Genomic DNA, 22107 nt, shown 5'->3' on the forward strand with positions numbered 1-22107 from the left:
CTAGTAAATTTGAAAACCGTGGAAAATACCGTTCAAATTCTCCTCCAGTTCGAGTCATACTCAGCACGTAGGAAAATGGTTGTAGTTGTGGTTGTTGGATGTCAGTCATCACACCTCCAGGATGTCTCTGGTAGTGGTCCTCAGCATTGTGTCTTAGGCCCAACCATCTTCAACTGCTTTATTAATGACTGTCACTAGGTCAGAAGAGAAGATGTTGATTGTCCAACGTTCAGCATCATTCGTGACTGCTCATAGACTAACACAATACTCTCATACGGGACCAAATGCAGCAAAACCTGTACAGTACCCACATTTGGTACAATGAGTGGGAAGAAGTATCTATGTCACAGAAGTGCCAAATAACAACCATTCCTAACAAGTGAGAATCTAACTATCACCCTTGATATTCAGTTGCATTACCATTACTGAATCCTACACTGTCGGCATTCTGGGGGTTAATATTGACCAGAAACGGAACTGGATGGGTCATATAAAAACTGTGGCTATATGAGCAGTCAGGCTAGGAATGCTGGCGTGACTAACTCACCACCTCACTCCGTAAGGCTTGTCCACCATCCAGAAGGCGCAAGTCAGGATTGTGAATGAAATATTCCTCATTTCCTAGTTCATTGTATTCCAAGTGCATGCAAGAAACTTGACACTATCCAGGGCAAAGCAGCATGCTACATCCACAAATGTTTGCTCCCTCTGACACCCATGTTCAACAGCAGTAGTGTGTACCCTCTACAAGATGCTGTGCAGAAATTCACCAAGGCTACTTAGAAAGCACATCGCAAACCCATGATCACTACCATCTAGGAGCACAACGGCAGCAGGTATATTGAAATGACAACACCTGCGTGTTCTCCTCCAAAGCTACTCAACATCCTGATTTAGCGAAATATTTCTATGCTTTCAGTGTCACTGGGTCAAAATCCTGGAGCTCCCTCCCTAATGGACCCATCTCCACCAAATGGACAAGAAGAGAGCTGTCTTTTTGAAGGGCAGCTCCCGATCAGCTGGGTCAGCATTTATTGTCCGTGAACTCTCGCCCCATAACAAATTGAAAAAAATTGAGTTCTCAGTGTTTAGATGTTTCTTTATCACTCTCTTGTTTTTCTTGGTGCCATTTGTGTTTATCATTGGGTGCTTTATCCTTGAGAGACTTTTCTCCAGTTTCAAATCCATCTCCATGCTCCACCTAAAAGCAGTTCCCTAAAATACAGTTAGTTTGTATATCCCAGTGTTTGTGTTCAGTGTTCTCAACCTGGACAGTCGCAAACAATGTTTTTATCTTCAACATGTGAACATGGGTGAAGATATACAGATCTAGTTAATTGGTTTTAGTCTCATTTGAATAAAAAGATGCCAATTTCAGTTTAAACTAGTTTTTGTTTCTTTATTCATTAAAAGCTTAGTTCAGTCTGTGATTGATCATTTTCAGGTTTTTCTGCTTGAAACCATTTCAGTCCAAAGTATGAAAATCAGATGAATCTCTATATTTTACCACTGTTGTGACAAAGGAATGTCACATAGCTCATCCCTTTCTGTATATTTGGAGGAGTAATCCATGGTGTTCCCTTCATGTCAAATGAGCAATCTATTTTCTCCTTTTGATCCTTTTAATAATTAAATGTCTAGGCAGTTGATTGACTTTGACTTTGACTTTGTGTGACAACTTAAGCAGCAGCTGAGTGCACTGGACACAAACAAGTCTGTGGTCCCTTGCCACATCCCAGCTGCAGGACTGAACATCTGTGTAACTAAGCAAATTTCACAGTTGGGTCATCATGACTATACCCAACAGGGGAAATCTAACTTATGCAGTTACCTGTCAGTGAGCTGCTTTCCAATCAACAGTGAAAGTCATCAATGGCTGTATAAAGATACATGAACTCTCCAATAATTTGCTACTTTCTCAGCTTAGTTTTCACTTGAATCAATGTTGATGCAAACATGGATACAGTAACTGCATGCCAGATTCACCTTAAGGATACTTGTTTAGACAATAGTTTTTTGGGTAGACAAGAATATGTATAGAGGCTTCGTGTTTCTAAACTGCAACATACTTTTGTACATACTTAATTAATTCTGTGCATTATTTGAATATAACACTATCTGTTCCCTTTTGTTTATATCTAATAAGAAAGCTGAACAAATTGCAAATTATTTTGATAGATCTAAAAATCCATATTTATACTAGTTTATTAATTGTATGGATAAGAAAAAAAAAGTTACAAGTAAACAAGTATCTAACCACCTTCACCTTCTCCATGTCTTTGTGATGTTAATTTTCAGCATTCTGGCATGGGTGGTGCAGGTGCTGGGAAAAAGAGCCGTGTTTGGAAAAACCTGAAACAAATTCTTGCTACTGAGAGGATGTTCCCATGGAAACTGAATGATCCTAACTGTGAGTTTAAGTGATATTTGCTAGCTTGTGTTTCTTTTTAAATATACTCAACATTCCTATATAATCATATCAACCTTCTACAATGTATTTTCAGTTATTCCAGAATGTACCATCAGCCTGTTCGTTATAACTTTCCAAATCCGTGCTAAATTTATGTTTAAAACTGGTATAGGGAGCATGTTAGACTTGAAAGGTAAAAGATCAAGGCTAATGTTTCTATGTAGTATACAAAAGACAATAAGGATGGACATTTGTTGACTACACCTGTCTGCTATGTTAAATTATGCCATATAGTAAGAAACCTAAGGGAGAAATTTATTTTTCTTCACTGCTTAAAATACTTATCTTTTCAACAACATTATTTTCCTTATTCATTCCTGGGATGTAAACATCGCTGCTGGGATTTACCTTCTAATTGCCCTTAAGGTGATGGTAAGCCACTTTTCTGAACCATTGCAGTCTACATATAGCAAAAATGTTCCAGGATTTTGACTCTGCAATGGTGCAGGGATGCTGATATAGTTACAAGACACATTGGAGTTTTCATTTGTCTGCTACCACCCTCCTTCGGTAGCGGTTGTGAGTTTGAAAGATGCTGTTGAAGAAGTCTTGCCCGAGCAAATGAAGAGTTTCCTGTCACTCTCTTGACTTGTGCCTTGTAAATAGCAACCTACTTTTGGGATTCAGAATGTTAGCTATTTATCATGCAATTCTCAGAGTATCAAGTATACTTGTAGCTACGGTTTTATAAAGCTAATCCAGTTAAGTTTCTGATCAAAGGTGACCTGAAGGATGCTAATAGTGGGGAATTCAATAATGATAGTTATTGAATCTCAACGAATAATGGTTAGATTTGCTCTTGTTGGATGTGGTCATTGTTGCCATGTAAGTGCCAAATAATGTCATTGATTAGACCTCACCAAAATGTTCTCCAGATTCAATTTGCTTTGAATATCTGAGGGCCAAATCTTTAAGACACAAATCTTAATATAATTCCTGTAACATGAAAACTTGGATTTAACAAGTGCTGCACAAAAATAAATTGGACAATAATATACTGCCACTTTTGCAATTGTGGGAATACTTTTCTATCATAATTCTACTGTGAATTATAAGAATATTATAAGTAGTATTATAAGAATAATTGCAATTATGCTATGTTGAAGTAGCAGATTTACTTTAAGATTGTAGACCTGTACCAAAACCCATCTGTTAATGTGATTCTTTATTGGGCATAAGTAATATCAATAATTGTGCTTTATTTCCTTTCAGAAATAGGTCCTCTAGCTTTGCTGGTATGCTGCACCTAATCCGTTTGAGCATTTACTATTATTTCCAAAAGATGGAATTCCATAGATAATGATCATGTGTGATTTTTCTGTATCCTTAAAAGTTTCTAATATTTACCTAGTCAGATGTCAAACTCGGCAACAACCAATTTCATTTTTTTCTTAAAATCTTCAGATTCCAGCATTGATGCTCTTCCTTCCTTTAAACCAGCCAAAAAATACTCAGATATTTCAGGACTTCCTGTAAGTATAGTACATTGTTTTTATTACATTAGGTTGACTTTCTGCAAGTATTAAATTCTTGAAAGTTAGACTCAGTTATCTTATGAACATTATCCTCACACTCTACTGTTGCCATTTACCATGTCAATCTGGAAGCAAAATTTTGTTCCAAATTCTACATCAGCAGTAACTTGTATTAGTTTGGTGCTTTTAAAGTAAAAATGCTCAAGCCATTTTAAAAGTACAAGGAGAAGAAAAAGAAATCTAAACAAGAGGATGGTACAAATACAGAATGAGCTGCCAGTGGAAATGGTGGAGGCTGGTACAATTACAACATTTAAAAGGCATCTAGATGAGTATATGAATTTGCAGGGTTTGATGGGATATGGGCCAAATACTAGCAAATTGGATTAATTTAAGATATCTGGTCAGCATGGATGAGTTGGGTCAAAGTCTGTTTCTGTGCTGTGCATCTCTATCACTATATGATTCTCAAAGAAACTGATTATCAATGACCAGAAGCTTGGTTGAACAAGATGGAGAGATTACTAATCTCTGATCATTTGGCCACTGCTGGAAAGGGATACACAAAACTAACAGCAAAGGAACAAAGTTTGAGAGTTCACAATAAGAGGTTACTGATATGGGGAGGAACAAGGCTGTAGAAGGATTTAAGCTAAAATAAACTTACCTAGTACACCTGTGATTCAGCAGCGAGTTGTTTTTCATACTTTTTCTTCACAGTACATAAATTACCTAATTTAGGGGAGGTGATTGTCCGATTATCACTGGATTATTAATCTGGAGAGCCAGATAATGTTCTATTATATCAGGGTTCAAACCCCGCCATGTTAAATGGTAGAATCGTAATTCAATAAAAATGTGGGATTAAGAGTCTGATGATGACCATGGAACCATTGTTAGAAAAAACCCATCTGGTTCACTAATGTCCTTTTAGGGAACAAAACTGCCATCCTTAGATTGTCTGACCCACATGTGACACCAGACCCACAACAATGTGGTTGACTCTTAACTGCCCTCTGGAGAATTAGGGTTGGCCTAGACAGTCATGCCTGCAACCTGTGAATGAATAAGGAAAAAATACTATATGGACTTTAAAATTTGTACCAATACAATGATGCAAAGAAAATCTTGTATAAAGTGAATTTTTGTGAGGAACTTCTATTTGAATCCTAATACTGTAGTGTGTTGTGGGGTAGAAGCATATTATGCTCTTGCTGTATCTTAATTTGGAATTTTTTTATTCCAACTTCCTTATCATCTCTGACTGTCTCTGTCTCTGTTTTCTGTTGTGATGACATTACCCCCTCTATAAGAAAGTGTATACCAACTGACTGAATGTGTTATTGCAATTATGTATAATTCTGTCTTTATTATACAGAATCAGTGATGTGTGTGCACATAGCTGAATTGCATAGTGAAAGAGGGTCTGTCTGAGCTTCCCTCCCTAGCCTAGGAGCAATAAGTACAATTGTGACTGTCCACTGCTATAACAGCTAAGATTAACCAGAGTTTGAATCTGGAATCTTCAGGTTCTTATGGTTAGTGCATATACCTACCAAACACCAACAAAGCTCCAGAGTGTTCCGTTGCACTTGAATATCTTTATTATTTGAGTATAGACAGAACCCAAAGACTTCAATTAGAAATACTGAGATTAATGGGAATTTAAAATTCTGCACTGTTTGTGTTTAACAGCACCATTTATGGTTTTCATATACAAATGCTCTTGGCTTAAACATTCTTCCCTTGTTCTCCACTTCATCCTTTATCAAAATGTCTCATTAATAGCAAAACATTGTACTGGTAAATACAAACAAAGTTAATATTATACAGGTACAAATTCTGGGAGAGCTGTTGTATCTTCAATTTGTCAAACTTTTAACTGTCATTGTCTTTACATTCTATGCCATTGCTTTGCAAAACTAACAGGAAATGAAATGCACAAGCGTCATTTTCAAACATTTCTAAATCACTCAATATAGGTAGGAAAATAAAGCTCTATTACTTGTCATTGAAGCAAACCTAATTTGAATGAATTAAAATGCAAATCAAATTGTAGTTTATCATTAAACTTTTATATGTAGCAGTGGCATAATACAAGAATTGTCTTGTTAATGCAGAAAAATGCAAATAAGCAATTTGAATTCATGTTTCAAAGGTGAAGTTTTCAAAAATAGAAATTTCTGCCATAAGTCATTCGGCTAAGCATGTCTTTCCCAGCTGAGAGACCAACATAATCCAGCATTTGTTCCTTGGATTTTTTGGCAATTATAGTTTATTTTAAATATGAAAAATGTTTTTTGTCTGTGCCATGCTTGCATGTTACTGAGTTCCAGAATCCCACTCCTAGGATTTCTCTCAACTGTCCTCTAATCCTTATTACTTGTAATGATCTCAGATGATGTTACTAATGAACAAGTCAGATCCCAGGATGAAATCTGGCTAGATTTTTTTTAAAGAGGTGGAGTTAATTCACTGAAACATAGACGCAAATAGCTACGGCTTTCTTTAATAAAAGAGAAGTTTATTACATAAAAGGAAAACAGTAAAATAAACCAAGCTACCAAATTATAGAATGGACTTTCAAACGCGCAGCGAAATGAAGTTGCATCCATTCCTCAATATCATCAATTGGTAGTGTTTCAAATACAGAGAAATTATCCTTCTATATTAAAACTTTATATGTAACTTAATTGCTTCTCCTCATTTTGTCCTGTAAAGTTGTCCGACATAAATCCTCTTTGCACTGAAAGCCCAGACTCTCTCGGTATTTTAATAATCTGTCAATTTATAATTAAACACTCCTGGAAGTTTCACAAGTTAAACTTTTTGATGCATTTCAATCAATTCTTCCCTCCTCCTCTTCCATTCCTTCTCATTATTAAAATTCCCGGTAGCGCCTATGTCAGTGCCCTCTGTACCCCCTCTAATGCAATTATAATCTTCTGAGAACAGAAAACAGAAATTCCTGGAGAAAGACAGCAGGTCTGGCAGCATCTGTGGAAAGAAAGTAGAGTTAACATTTCAAGCCCAGTGATCCTTCATCCAAGCTGCCTACATTATTCCTATAATGTGACCAGAACTGTGCATAGTATTCTAACATTGGCCTAACTGGTGTCTTGTCCAGTTAGATTAGATTACTTACAGTGTGGAAACAGGCCCTTCGGCCCAACAAGTCCACACCGACCCTCCGAAGAGCAACCCACCCAGACCCATTCCCCTACAGTTCACCTAACCTGCAAATTTTGGGACTGTGGGAGGAAACCTCACACAGACACAGGGAGAATGTGCAAACTCCACACAGACAGTTGCCTGAGGTGGGAATTGAACCCAGGTCTCTGATGCTGTGAGGCAGCAGTGCTAACCACTGTGGCACGTTGCCGCCCACCGTTCTGGTGGGCACCTAATTGCTCTTGTATGCATGCCTTGCCAAATTACAAAAAATCACATTTGTTGTCTTGTTCATCTTAACTGCCTGCCCTGCCATATTCAGAACATAAAGACTAATGTTCTCTATGCATCTGGGTATCCTACCGTTTATTGTGCATTGCTTCACTCTCTGGTCAAACTTCATTTGCTACTTTTCTGCTCATTCCTTCGATAATAACCTGCCATCTACACTTTTACAAACATACAGCCAATTATTATCTCAACTGTAAACTTCTGAATAATTTCCCTTCTATTTACATCTATAGGTTGGTTCATATCATGAACATCAAGGATCCCATTACTGAGCACTGCTAAAAACAAGCTTCTAGTCACAAAAACAACCATCGATCATTTCCTTTTTTGTTTACACCCAAATTGCCACTTTCCTGGAATTCCATGAGCTTTTACATTTCCAACTAATATGCAATGTGGAACCTTATCAAAAGCCTTGCTAAAATCCATGTAAATTACATGAACTGCAAATGCTAGCTTAGCCAATGTTGCCTGTACCTGTTAAATAATTTTTTAATAGAGGTGTGCCACGTGCCATGTGTCAAAATGTTTAAGTACTGAATGTAAGTTGATTGGGGAAGCAAAGACTGAAAGAACTTTAATTATGTGAACTTAGGTAAAATAAGCATTGTATGTAAGATTTATTTCTGCTTTTTTATTGCGTTTCAAATACCACCACACCTGGTTACAAGGAAATTTCAGAGCCACTTGGACTTTCTTAGGAACTACAGTTAATGTGATTTTTTTTCTCCCTTTTTGCTATTTATTTAACTTTATTGTATACAAGAGGAAAGTAATTCTGATTGAGAATGCTGTTTATAGACCTTAGCTGAAAATGTGTTGCTGGAAAAACGCAGCAGGTCAGGCAGTATACAAGGTACAGGAGATTCGACGTTTCGGGCATAAGCCTGCCCAAAATGTCAAATTTCCTGTTCCTTGGATGCTGCCTGACCTGCGCTTTTCCAGCAACACATTTTCAGCTCTGATTTCCAGCATCTGCAGACCTCACTTTCTCCTCGAAGTTTATAGACCTTAACCTGGAATCTATTTAAAATAATTTTCTTAATCTGGTTTGCAACATTATAAGGAATACAAGGTTATATTTCTCCTCAAAGTGAAACAGAAAATTCAATCCTCCAAATTGGATTTTTTGTAAAATGAGGTTCATTCTGCTCTCAAAATGCAAACTGGCTTAGATAAATCTTTTCCTCCTAGAATAAAAAAAATGCACAGCATACCCCAAACAGCAGTCAACTTTCTTTTGTCACTCTGCACCATCTCACCCCAGACCTGACTCCTGAAATAACAGCATCTTGATTTTTTTTGAGAAAGGTAGAGAATAAAGGTAAGATTTGAAGTTACTAAAGTTACCATTAGATATCAAACAAGTAGACTACCACAAGGAGATCTGCAAGCTAAACATAAATAGATTATGGACTAGGCAAGCAATTGTGTAATTTTATTGATCAGAACAGAATTCTAATCTTACCACATCAGGTTTCAAATGATAGTCTGCTTCCAAGGAAATAATAAGAGTTGGTGTTTTTATGAATGTCCCCATCTCGACTGTTATAAAACCAACATGTGAAATGGGGCAGAGGTGTTTTGATGTGCCATTCGCCAAATATGCTGAGTGGCTCCCTCCTGAAGTTCCTTTTGCCACAAAAGACAACTTTCAACATTGTTTGATTCAACATAACATTAAGTAGCTGAATGTATTGAATATAGTGAAGTCAGTGGATCCCATCAATAGACTATTGTAATAATTAGTGTTCCAGCATATATGTATTCCTTCTGTCTATGTGGAAGGATATCCAAGTGTGCTTTCCTGCACAAAATACGACTAATCTAAGGCATTTACTACCCTTTTAGTTTCCACATACATGTCATTAAAATGATGAACAGAAACATTGGTAAGGTAATTAAGAAATATCTGATTTCCAAATAGCCTGGTCACCAACATATTTAGTTCTGATTCCATCAGAGCCACTGGCCCACTTTTCATTCACGGTTTTGATCCTGAAATAGGCACAAGCTGAATACAGAATAAAGGTGATGGTGGCTTAACGTAGCATTACCGTGATATATGACACCAAGGACTCGAAACAAAATTGAAACCAAAGGGAAAACTGTCCACAGTCCTACCTGACAAACACAAGGATAGTGTAGTTTTTAGACACTAATGTAAATGTCTGGGGCATCATTTCAGAAGGTGTGTCAGGGATACATCCTTAATTCAACCTGATTAAATTCAACTTCTGAGAAGCTTGATTGGCACCAATTATGATATTTGTAACAATGTTTGAGGACAGAGAGTAAAGCACGTCCTATTGGGATGCACTAAAGGGTCAGTAGTATTATGATCCCTGCTGTACTAATACAATAGTACATCTACTGAAAGACTACAGATATTAACCAGCTTGTGGTGAAGGTAGGATTAGATTATGAGATTGTATAAATTGAGTTTGTTCTCACTGGAACAGAGAAGGCTGAGAAGTAGTGTGAACACAACATAAAGGAGAAAACTAGACCGTGATTTGTCAAGCCTCCTCCACCATTGAGTATGATATGGTTGATCTTGAGCTTGAGCTCAATTTTCCCACCTGCCTCTTTGAGAAACTTGAATTCTTAAATTATAAGTCCATTATTCTGAAAAGTGCTAGATTCCTCAGCTTGTGTCTATCCTATAGAGTGACTTCAGAATCCTCTGGTACACATGTTTTATGTAACACATTTATTATAATATAGGTTCAGTTGACTCAGCATCTCATTACAGGACAAGCCTGTCACCTCAGTGATCAATCTAGTGAACCTTTACTGTACTGTCTCTCGGTATAAACTTTCTTATTTACGGAGACGAAAACTGCTCTGGCCTCTCTCTGGCCTTACTTAAGAATTTTTCATGGAGGACCCTAGAACTAGAGGACACAGTTTTAAAAAAACTATGGTCTCTCATTTAAGGCGGAAATGAAGAATTTCTCAAAAGGTTGTTAATCTTTGGAATTTTCTTCCACAGAGAGAGGCAGAGGTTGGGTCAATGGGTATATTAAGGCTGAGGACATTTTATTTAATTGACGAGCAATTATTGTTAAGAGGGATAGTGTCCTCAAGCCATGTAATAATGTTTCCTGTTTCTGCTTCCAAGGAATCCATGTTTAATTTACCAATTGTCTTTGATTTTATAATGTTGGCTAATTTTTTTCATCAACATTTTGGTGGTTCTTTGGTTTCCAAAATACTGCCAATCCTCAGACTTGCTACTATTCTTTCCAGTGTTATCTTAATGCAATACCAATCGTGACTTACTGAGTAAGCTATGGATGGATCTTTCACGTGTTCATTCATGAGATGTGGGCATCACTGGCAAGGTGGCAGTTAGTACCCATCACTAATTGCCCAGAGGGCACTTAAGAATCAACTACATTGCTATGGGTCTGGAGTCACATGTAGGCCAGACCAGGTAAGGATGACAGTTTCCCTCCCTAAAGGACATTAGTGAACCAGATGGATTTTTCTGACAATTGGCAATGTTTGGCATAGTCGTCATTAGATTCTTTAATTCCAGATTTTTATAAATTGAATTCAAATTCCGCTATCTGTTGAGGCAGGTTTTGAACCTGACTCCCCAGAACATGATCTGAGTCTCCAGATTAACAGTTCAGCGATAATACCACTAGACCATTGCCGCCTCCTTCTTAGTTTGTTTTCCAATGGTATGTATTTGCGTTGAATTGTTTCTTTAAATGTTTCCCATGACGTATTTACTGTTATAATTTTTAATCTGTTCAACTTTGGTCAGTTCTCCCTCATACTGATAGATTTGGTTTTGTTTAAATGTTGGATTCTCTTAAGAGTATTTTTCTTTCAAATTAATGTGAATTCAGACGGATTATGACCAATAGTTTCTACTGGATCTCTTTCTGTGAGATGGCTATTTGAGGAAATGAGTCCACCCAGCAACAACCATCCCTTCACGGAGTGGGGAGAAGAATCCCTGGCCAATATAGGAAGACGAATTCTGGAAGTTCTTCACCGATTCTTTGAAGACAATAAAAATGGATTCCAGGCAATCATAGTGAACATAAGGCACATCATACAATCTTTTGAAGTTGTGCACTTTCGTATGCAGTTCTAGCCATCATGTTATAGGAGGGATGTGGAGCACTTAGAGATGGTACAGAAGAAGATTGCCAGGTTGTTATCTGGATTGGAGTACACTAGTTGTAAAAAGTTGGACAAACTTGGATTGTTTTCGCGAGGGCATCAAAGGCTAAGATATGACCTGATAGACGTATATAAAATTATGATAGGGTGGATTGTTGAAGTCTTTCTTCCAGGATGGAAATGTTAAATACTATGGGACTAGACTTAAAGTGAGAGGAGAAAAATTTTTTCATACCGAGGGTGATAGGTACCAGGAACAGTCAACAAGTGGAGGTGGTAGAATCTTGACTTACTGAGTAAGCTATGCATGGATCTTTCGTGTGTTCATTTATGAGATGTGGGCATCACTGGCGAGGTGGCAGTAACGTTTAAGGAGCATTTAGACACGTGAACAAGCAGGAAATAGAGGGTTTGGACCACTTTATAGGCAGATAGGATTAGTTTAGAATGGTGACGTAGTAGGCTGAAGGGCCAGTTCTTATATGCGTTCTTCCAAAGAAGAGAGATCTTCCAACATTCTTCTTTGTTTACTTTACTTTTACCCATAAGCTAATTTTTCCACTCCCTATCAATAGGTTAATTTTTTTCCCATCTTTACCTGGTCTGGCCTACAATGCTTCTTGACCTGTGGCAATGTGATTGACATTTAACTGACCTATGGGCAATTAGAGATGGGACATTAAATGCTGGTCTAGCCAATGGCGCCCATATCCTGTGAATGAATTAAACACAAAATCATACCCCATTCAAATTAGTGCAGCATGTGGCATGAAAGTTTAGTGACTCCCCTGCAATTGAGAGAGTGCAGCGTAGGTTCACGAGGTCAATTCCTGGAATGGAGGGATTACCTTACACTGAAAGACTGAAGCGACTGGGCTTGTTTACCCTTGAGTTTAGAAGACTGAGAGGGGATCTGATTGAGAACTATAAGATTATGAAAGGATTGGACACTCTTGGCAGCAGGAAACATGTTTCCGCTTATGGGTGAGTGCCGAACCAGAGGACACAGCTTAAAAATACGGGGTAGACCATTTAGGACAGAGATGAGAAGAAACTTCTTACCCAGAGAGTGGTGGCTGTGTGGAATGCTCTGCCCCAGAGGGCAGTGGAGGCCCAGTCTCTGGATTCATTTAAGAAAGAGTTGGATAGAGCTCTCAAAGATAGTGGAATCAAGGGTTATGGAGATAAGGCAGGAAGCGGATGCTGATTAGGAATGATCAGCTATGATCATATTGAATGGCGGTGCAGGCTCGAAGGGCTGAATGGCCTATTCCTGCGCCGATTGTTTATTGTCTAATATGACTTGATCAGAGCGAACAAGCATAGTTCAATCTATACACTATTATTTTTTGATACAATTGTGGTTGATAACCATGTGTCTTATGGATATTATCTACTGGACTTCTTAAAAACATGAAATGATGTTCCGTCCAAGAGTTTAATGGCAGAAATTAGAGCACATTGAATTGATTTGGAAATTGGTTGGGATGGAGGAGATAGACTCAAGATATATGAACCCAATAAAGATAAATTTGAGCATTTTCTAAAAGGTGAAAGAAAATGGTAGCAACAGACAGCAGTGCTTATCTATGCAATTTCTTTTACATGATGGTTTCAGAAAGCAATCTTCACATCCATACTGTACTAAGACCTATAAGGAAGTATTGGGGCAATTTACAGAACCTTAGAAATGGAGTTAAGTTTTTAGATTAAAAGAGACAAGAGAGAGAGTTTACAGATCTTAAAACCGGAACTTTGGAACAAAATGGTTTTATGCAAGCAATCTGAATTGGAAATTTGTGGCAGGAATTAGAGATGATGATTTTACCTTTTGCTCTCTGGATATTAAAAAATTAAACACATTAGTGGATTGAGGGAGAAAGGTGGTGATGAGCTGGAGCTGCGTGTTGTCAGCTGATGCAATTTCCAATGGTGTATCAACCAAGGGTTTCCCTCCATTGTGTTTGATAGGACCCTGTTCATATTTGGTCTCTCCACTTGCCTCCCCCACCCAGCAGAATCAGCATTGTTGTAAGTTTACTATTGTTCTCAGCTTCCATGCCATCGGCTTCCACATTCAATGAACCACGTTTTCCTTACATTTGTTTCAGCTCTGAGGAACCATTCTGAAGTTGTCTTGTCGGTTGTGCCCAACAATCTCTCCCCTTCCACTGAACCTTATGTCAGCTTGTGAATTACAATACTTACCTTTTTATCTCCTTCCTGTCAGGGTCCCAAGTCTTCCGGATGAAATTTCTCAATGCAGTACACTGTACTTGCCATTCACAATATGATTTTCCCTACACTATGCAGAACTGGTGCAGATTAAGGGAACACTTTCAGTCCCATTGCCTGTCATTTTAATTCCCACTTCACTCCCATTGAGATTTCTTTTTCCTTGTAATTCCATTGAGGTTGGATGTAGGTTCAATAAACAACAAATCATTTTTTTTTGTTAGGCATGTTCTAAAAATTCTGGACATCTAACATGGAGTTGAGCAGGTAGACACAGTGTTTGCCTGCACCTCTGCATTAGTAATCCATTGACACTACCACTAGACCAACATCTGTCCTTGATACCTTCAGGTCAAAAGCTCTGGCTCAATCTTTTCTAGAGGGCATCTACTGGTGCTGCTTCTACTATTGTCGTGCACATAGTCTCTCGGCCCATATTTTGTTTCTTTGCTTGTCTTCTTTCTATCTCCTTTTGCTTTGAGTCTGTATTCCTTTTGTTATTTAACATATCCTTTCACATCAGATCTTTATTCTTCTTCTTCACCATTCCCTATTTCCAGTGCTGCAAACCAATTAAATCCCTACATTTCTAGTTTTGATGAAAGGTCACAGACTTGAAAGACTGGCTGTGTTTCTCTTTCAAGATAAGTTGTCTGATCTGATTATCTCCAGTATTCATCTGGTTATGTTTCATATTTGCAGCATCTGCAGTGTTTTTCTGTCCTTTTTTTTAATTCATGATGTCTCCACGGTACTGCAGGTAGTGGTTAATTAGTAAAGGGCCATGGATAAATCCTTGGGGATCCCAGAGCTAACAGAAGCCATTGCAGGTGGCGGTTTGGCAACTCAAGTTATTAAAAACTAGTAGAAAGCTACAAAAAAGCAATTTAAAAAGTTAGTGGAATGCTGACTTTTATCTCAAGAGATTGGAGTGCGAAGAGAAGGAAGTTGTGCTTCAGTTACATAAAGCATTGGTAAGAGCCATTGTGGAGTACTGCATTCAGCTTTGTGCACCATAGTTCTAGAAGAATATGTTGTGGGGTGTGCCACAAATTCACTTGAATAATACCAATGTGTAAGTGGTTAAATTGTGGACATGTCTTTATATTCAAGGTTTGTGTTAAGATTTAAACCTCAGGTGCTGATTGGAGTTACTGTGGGTATGTTCACTGAGCTGAGAAGTTGGTTTGCAGATGTTCCGTCTCCTGTCTAGGTGACATCCTCAGTGCTTTGGAGCCTCCTGTGAAGCGCTACTGTACTGTGTTGGTTGGAATTTATTTGATTTTTAGCTTCCGGTTGCCAGTTCTGGTTGTTCTTTGCTGTGGTTGGTATATTGGGTCTAAGTCAATGTGTGTGTTGATGGAGTGGACCAACACAACAATAATAGGACAAGCTAAACAGAGGACAGTCAGAGAATTTCTAGAAGCACGGCGCTCATCCATGGACACCATCAATAAACCCATTGACCTAGACCCAATCTACCAACCTTTACAACAAACAACTGAACCGACAATCGGATACAGCTGGAACAAAACCAAAACTTCCAACCAACATAGTGCAGCAGCATTTTACAGGAGGCTGCACAGCACTGAGGATGTCATCTAGAAAAGGGATGAAACATCTGCAAACCCAACTTCCCAGCTCAGTGAACATACCCACAACAACTGCATGTCTTTTATATTCTTCTGGATGTAGAATATTGATTAGATTAAAGTGTTTAGTAATGTTGGGATATGATCTGAGAGCTAACAGGCAAAACATTAACTAAAGTGAGGAAATTGAGCGCAGGGTGTAGAAGCTTACAGTCGGATTGGGCCAATTCGGGGTGAAATGAAAAAAAACACTTCCTCATATAATGAGGAGCAGAAATTTGAAGCGTGCTCTCCCTAAACCCTGTGGTCAATCAGAACTTTTAAGATGAGAAAGGTTTTTTGTTAGGTGAATATCGTGTGGAACAAAAGTGGGAAATGAAGTTGATTCTTGCAGCACTCCATTTGTCTTCACAAACAGCTGCTATCAAAACTATAATCCTCATAATCAAGGAAAGAGCCAAGATACAGCTGGTTATGATGCCAGCTGACCCAGGAAAGGTAACACATAATAGGCAATTGGACGTATTCCTATGATCACACCTTGTCTTTCACGGATCTGTAAAAGAAAAAATCTACATGCGGTTATATAATTCTTCATAAGGAGAAGTGAAAATCATAATTGGCCTAGTATAATTCTTGTACAATAACCTTTTCCAGACATACCAGCAAGGTACCAAGTTGAGCCCTGCTAAATTTGCATTAACTTTGTCAACTGATTCCAGCTGGCTAATGCAGAAGCTTATTGATGGGCATGGCTCTGTCTGTGGTCTGCTGGCTACACACTGGCAAACTGTAATTTCTGTACACAAATAAGCTTATTTCAGTTTTCATTCTATGAAAAAAATTGCATACAAGCTGGCAAGTGTTCTTTTTGTACAAATGTCAGCAGTTTAGAAGAATGTCTTTTATTGCGTTATGACGCTAGCTCATCCACTCCAATTGCATCGTTCCCCCATCCCACCCCGACTTTTGTTTTCTGACAACCTCATAATACATAATTAAATAGTTTTGGATATGTAGATTACAAGGAGTTTACAGACAAATGGATTATAAAAAAATGCCACTGTTTCTTCCCTCTAGAAGGAAATATTACACTTCAGTAGTTAAATTGGCCAGGATTCTTACTGAGCGGTTGCTACAGGCAATAATTAAACCACAGAATTTTCTAAGATCTAGTTTGTGCTACAGCACTCAACTTGCAAGTTGACAAATCTCTTGTCATTTGGATAGCTCTTGTTAAATGCGTGTAATCCGTATGATTACTTGCCTAGATGATGAATACTGCTCATGTGAGGAAAGGGAATTTGAGACTTTAAAGAGTTCAAGCACCTTTGTGAAATATGTATGTTTGTTTGCGTTTGGGCCACTTGTTTTCTAGAAATCTTAGTACAGGAGGAGTATTTTTGGTAAATTGTGCTGTCTATCAGCACTTCCATTGGAGCTGCTTACTTTAGTCCCATGACAGGAGGTTGCAGTTATTGTAAAGCTTCATCCCTTGAATTTAAACAACAAGATAACACTATGGTAAATCTGGTGATTTGCTATTGCACCTGAAGTAAGTAATATTAAACCATGTTTACCTTGTACATGATGTTTCTTGGTTAGGTTTTAGATTCTAGATTTCAGAAAGGACTGTTAGTAAACTACACTTGGCCCTCAGTTAACCAGTCTCTGTCTGAATAACATAAACTGATAATCTGCCTCCGCTGCTCATGGATTAATGTAGGTCAAATCATCCAAGGTTCTCACTTCTGATCAGTATCTAGTAATGCTGAAAAGTGAATGTAAGCGAGGAAACGATTGGATTTGATGCCAACTTCCCATCATTTAAGATGAAGTACTCCGCTCGTGCTCATTATGTTAGCTATTTGAATTGATTTGAAGTGTAATCTATTTTTGGATAACACTTGAGGCCTTGAGAATGCAGGAGGCAAGACATGTAGCAGAGAAAAATAGAAAATCAGCAGGGGAGGAAAGTTAGCATTTCTAGTTCATAACAATTTACACTATTTGGCAAAGCTTATGCAGACTTGATCTGCTTGAACCAAAAGTCTCCCTTTTATGCAGTCCGTTGAACTTTATTTTTCTGATATAATGTTAAAACTTGTCCACATTTTCAGCAGCACAAAAAAATTGATGACAATTTAACCTGTTGGAAGGGTTCAGAAGAGATTTACTAGGATGTTGCCAGATACGGAAGGTTTGAGTTATAAAGAAAGGCTGGGACTTTTTTCACTGGAGCATTGGAAGTTGAGTGGCAAGTGATAGAAGTTTATAAAATAATAAAAGGTATAGGGAGTTAACGGTAGATGTTTTTTCCCTAGGATGGGAGATTAGGGAGCACATTTTTAAGGTGAGAGGAGAGAAATTTTAAAAAGACATGAGGGGCAATTTATTTTTAGAGGGTGGTTCATGTGTGGAATGAACTTCCTGAGGAAGTGGATGTGGGTACAAGTACAATGTATAAAAGACATTTGGATAAATGCATAAATAGGAAAGGTTGGAGGGACATGGGACATGAGCCAGCAGCAGGTAGTTGGGGCTAGTTTAGTTTGGGATTATTCTCAGCATGGACTGGTTGGACCAAAGGGTCTGATTCTGTGCTGTATGACTTGTGACCCAGTGTATTGGCCAATATTTACCCCTCAAATAACATCAAGAATTTCAATCAGTATTACACTACTATTCGTGGAAGCTTGCCATATGAAAATTGGTTTCTGTGCTTCAGCCATGACACTTTTTCAAAGCATACTTCATTGGTTGTAAAATAGTTTGAAATGTTTGGTGAGTGACAAAGGCATTTATGTTAGTACACGTTCTTCTCTCTGTATTTTACTTCACTGATTCTGAAATTAAATGTATAGGTAATTTTTAAGGTCATAAATTGGGAGCTCTGCTCACAAGATCAGCATATTCTTCAACTATGAGAAGCTGATAGAATAATTCCATAACAGATTGGCTTTCAAGGCTGCAGCAAAATGGGACTATTGTATCCTCGACAGCTAAGCAATGGCGATTTGGGTTATTGACTTTCACAATTGCTTCCCAAATTACAGCCTCATATATGAAATGTGCATGGGAGCACAAATTATAAATTTTATCATATGCAGCATGTATGCAAATACCATGCAGCAGTTAAAATACAATATGTTAAAAATCAAAAATAGAACAGAAACAAAACTTGAAAAATGAGTTATGTTCATAAGATACAGGAGTAGAATTAGGCTATTCAGCCCACTGAGTCTGCTCTGACGTTTGACCTAATGCTCCTCAACCCCATTTTTTTTGTCTTCTCTCCATATCCCTTCAACCCATTACCAATTAAAATTCTGTCTAACTCCTTACATTTACTCACTGTCGTGGCATCCACCACACTTTGGGGTAGTGAATTTCACAGATTCATGACCATTTGGGAAAATTAATTGCTTCTCAACAGTTTTCAGTTTGCTATCCATCGTCTTAGGACGATGACCTCTTGTCCTAGAATGTCCCACAAGAGGAAGCATCCACTCTGTCTATTTTATCCACCCCTTTTATAATCTCGAATACCTCAATTTGATCTCCCCTCATTCTTCTAAATTTCAGAGACTGTAGACCTAAACTGTTCAATCTCTCTTCATATGACAAATCTCTCATCCTTCTGATCAATTCGGTGAACCTCCTCTGAACTGCCTCTAATACCACTAAATCTTTCCCCAAATATGGGGACCAAACCTCTGCACAATACTCCAAGGGTGGTCTCACCAACACTGTATAGTTGCAACAGCACTTCCTTACCTTTTATATTCTATGCCTTTAGCTATAAAAACCAACATTCCATTCACTTTCTTTATTGTCTGCTATACCTGCATGCTAGTTTTCTGTGACTCATGAACAAGTACATCTAGATTCCTCTGCACTGGAGCAACATGAAGACTCTCCCCATTAAGATAATAGGTCACCTTCCCATTTCTTCGACCCAAATACATGACCTCGCACTTATCCACATTTTGGCCCACTCTCCTAACCTATCTCTATCCGTTTGTAAGGTCCTGATTTCCTCATTGCAATTTGCCGGCTCACCAATTTTTCTGTCATCTGCAAATTTAGCTGTAGAGTCTTCTATCCGTGTATCCAAGTCGTTAACATAGATTGTAAATAGCTGGGGTCCAAGGACCAAACTCTGTGGCACTCCACTACTTACTTCTTGCCATCGAGGAAAAAAAATTTCCATTTATCCCAACTTTCTGTCTTTTATCCATCAGCCAGTCATCTATCCAGGTGAATTACCTCTAATCCCATATGATCTAACCTTGTACTTAACCTTTTGTGCGGCACCTTCTCGAACGCCTTCTAGATGTTCAGATAAATTAAATCTACAGCATCCTGTTATGGTCCAGGCCAGACTCCCTCTAAACATTTCAAGAAAGTAGCTTAGACCCTAATTTTGCTAGTTGTTTTAAGCAGGAGAGATGCAGCTGGTCAAAGTCCCTCACTTTTAAACAAAACAGAATTTATTTGCAAGAGTACAGAATGAAACATAAACAAAAGAGAACAGAATACAGAATAACTTAACCGATCCGAAAACCCAACAGATTATCCCAATTTAATGGTGTTGTTCCAAATACTTGCAACAATCCCCATAAACTCCGGTTGGTACAAAAGGAAAATCAAACACAGGGCCTTAGAGGAAAGGTATTAGAAAGAATATCAGCATAGACCTGCTTCCTTGCATCCAGCAGTTTCAAAACACTACTGTGCTAAACCAAACCAAACCAGAGAAAAGCTGAGCTGGGAGAACTGGCCACTCCCCTTTCACTGTACAAGTGTTTTTTTTAAACTTGAAAGCCTGTTGCTTGAGACAGTATCTATTAGCTGTAATCAAACTGGCCCTAAAACTCTTCAACGTAGTCGTTTTGAAGTCTGTGTCTTTTACATCCTCTCTGAAATTTAAAAAAAAGGAAAATACAATCTTGTTAAAGGAGCAGCATTGTCCCCATCCCCATTATTAGAGTGGTGCTGGAAAAGCACAGCAGGTCAGGCAGCATCCGAGGAACAGGAATGCTGCCTGACGTGCTGTGCGTTTCCAGCACCACTCTAATCTTGACTCTGATCTCCAGCATCTGTAGTCTTCACATTCGCCTACAATCCCCATTTCCACATTGTTCATTACTTCTTCGAAGAAATCTAGCAAATTAGTCAAACATGATTTGCCTTTCGTAAAACAATGCTGACTCTGATGGATAGCATTTTGACTTGTCAACTGCCCTGATTTTGCTTCCTTGATAATTGACTCTCACACTTCCCCAACAGCAGATGCTAAACTAACTGGTCTGTAATTTCCCACATCTTGCCTCCCTCACTTTTTGAATAAGGGCATAATATTAGCCATTTTCCAATCCACTGGTACCTTTCTTGAGTCCAGGGAATTTTGGAATATTATAACCAATAGATCTATTATCTCTGCTATAACTCCTTTAATATCCTAGACCATCAGGCCTGGGGGGCTTGTCTGTCATCAATCCTAATAGTTTGCTTCGCACCTTTTCCCTGTTGATGTCGATTGTTCAGTTCTATGTTATCCATTGCCTCTGACTTGCCTGTTCCAACAGGAATGGTACTGATGTCCTCCACTGTGAAATCTGAGGCAAAATATTGATTCAGCACCATCACCTTAGTGTTCCCCACTATGACCTCTCATAAGGACTTGCCTTCATATTAGTGACTCTCTCACCTTTTTATAAACCTATAGAAGGTTTGCTATCCTTTTTGATATTTTGTGCTAGTTTTCTTTTTATTATGTTTGAAAGTTGCCCAATCTTCCATCTTGCTACTGGCCATTGCAATATGGTACAGCATAGTTTTTGACTTTATATTGTCCTTGACCTCCATGTTTACATTGTAAAATATGATTTAATCAAGTCAAATTTGAGTGTCAGAAGCCTGGCATTGGTCTAAGATTGTGCCTGTAACTTATCTCTGTTTGAGTCTCGTTGACGGCCTGGAGCTGCCCTACTGCCTGTACATTTTGTGACTGATGCTAAAGTTAGCAACAAAGCAGCTTCAGTCGTGTGGATAAATTTGAAGCAGATTAGGGCTTTAAAAGTAGTAAAATCTTATAAACGACGATATTGAAGTGATTATCTTAGTACTGTTGTGGTTATGTTAGTGGAATAATAATGCAGAAAACTATTTCCACTTCTAAAAAGACAATTTTGCAAGCATCATTGTTTTAAAGTTGAATTAAAAAAAACTTATGTCAGTAAAAGTGACTGCGAGGCTGGCAAGTTTATTTTAAAAACCAACTCATAGTAATGACCGTTCAGGGAAGAAAATCTGCTATCATTATTGATTTGGTTGAGTCTTCACTCTCTCCTGTGACATTCTGATGAAATTGAGAATAAAGTCCAGCATCACCTTTGGGTGACGGGTAGGCAATAAATATCAGCCTTACTAGCAGTTCAGATGTCAAGAATTAATATTTAAAATATAAAACAAAGGATGGAACTTTAACAAAAACATGAATATAGTATAATGAGAGGAGAGGGAGCAAGCGAAGTTTACTTGAAGGTTGCAGTTGAGTATGGTAGTAGTCAAGATGGTGTATTTTAACTTAAAATTTGCCACTGATGACTTTGCAGAATAGAGAAAGGAGATGAGAAGACAGGTGAAAGGCAATGCTGCGTAAGTAAAGAAGCTTGCCAGTAAAGGTTAAAGACCACTAAAGTTATTGTGGTAAGTTAAAACTTTG

At 38.2% G+C, this 22107-nt stretch overlaps 1 protein-coding gene across 1 annotated transcript in view; it reads left to right on the forward strand.

Annotated features, from left to right (window-relative positions):
- The window catches only part of ino80c (INO80 complex subunit C), a 43471-nt gene that overhangs the window by 18336 nt on the left and 3028 nt on the right, over positions 1-22107 (forward strand). The window contains exons 4-5 of the mRNA XM_060824821.1: positions 2299-2410; positions 3875-3942. Coding sequence (XP_060680804.1) covers positions 2299-2410; positions 3875-3942 — 180 coding nt within the window. The remainder of the gene's footprint in view (positions 1-2298; positions 2411-3874; positions 3943-22107) is intronic.

Source organism: Hemiscyllium ocellatum, chromosome 5, assembly GCF_020745735.1.
Source record: "Hemiscyllium ocellatum isolate sHemOce1 chromosome 5, sHemOce1.pat.X.cur, whole genome shotgun sequence".
Classification (NCBI taxonomy): domain Eukaryota; kingdom Metazoa; phylum Chordata; class Chondrichthyes; order Orectolobiformes; family Hemiscylliidae; genus Hemiscyllium; species Hemiscyllium ocellatum.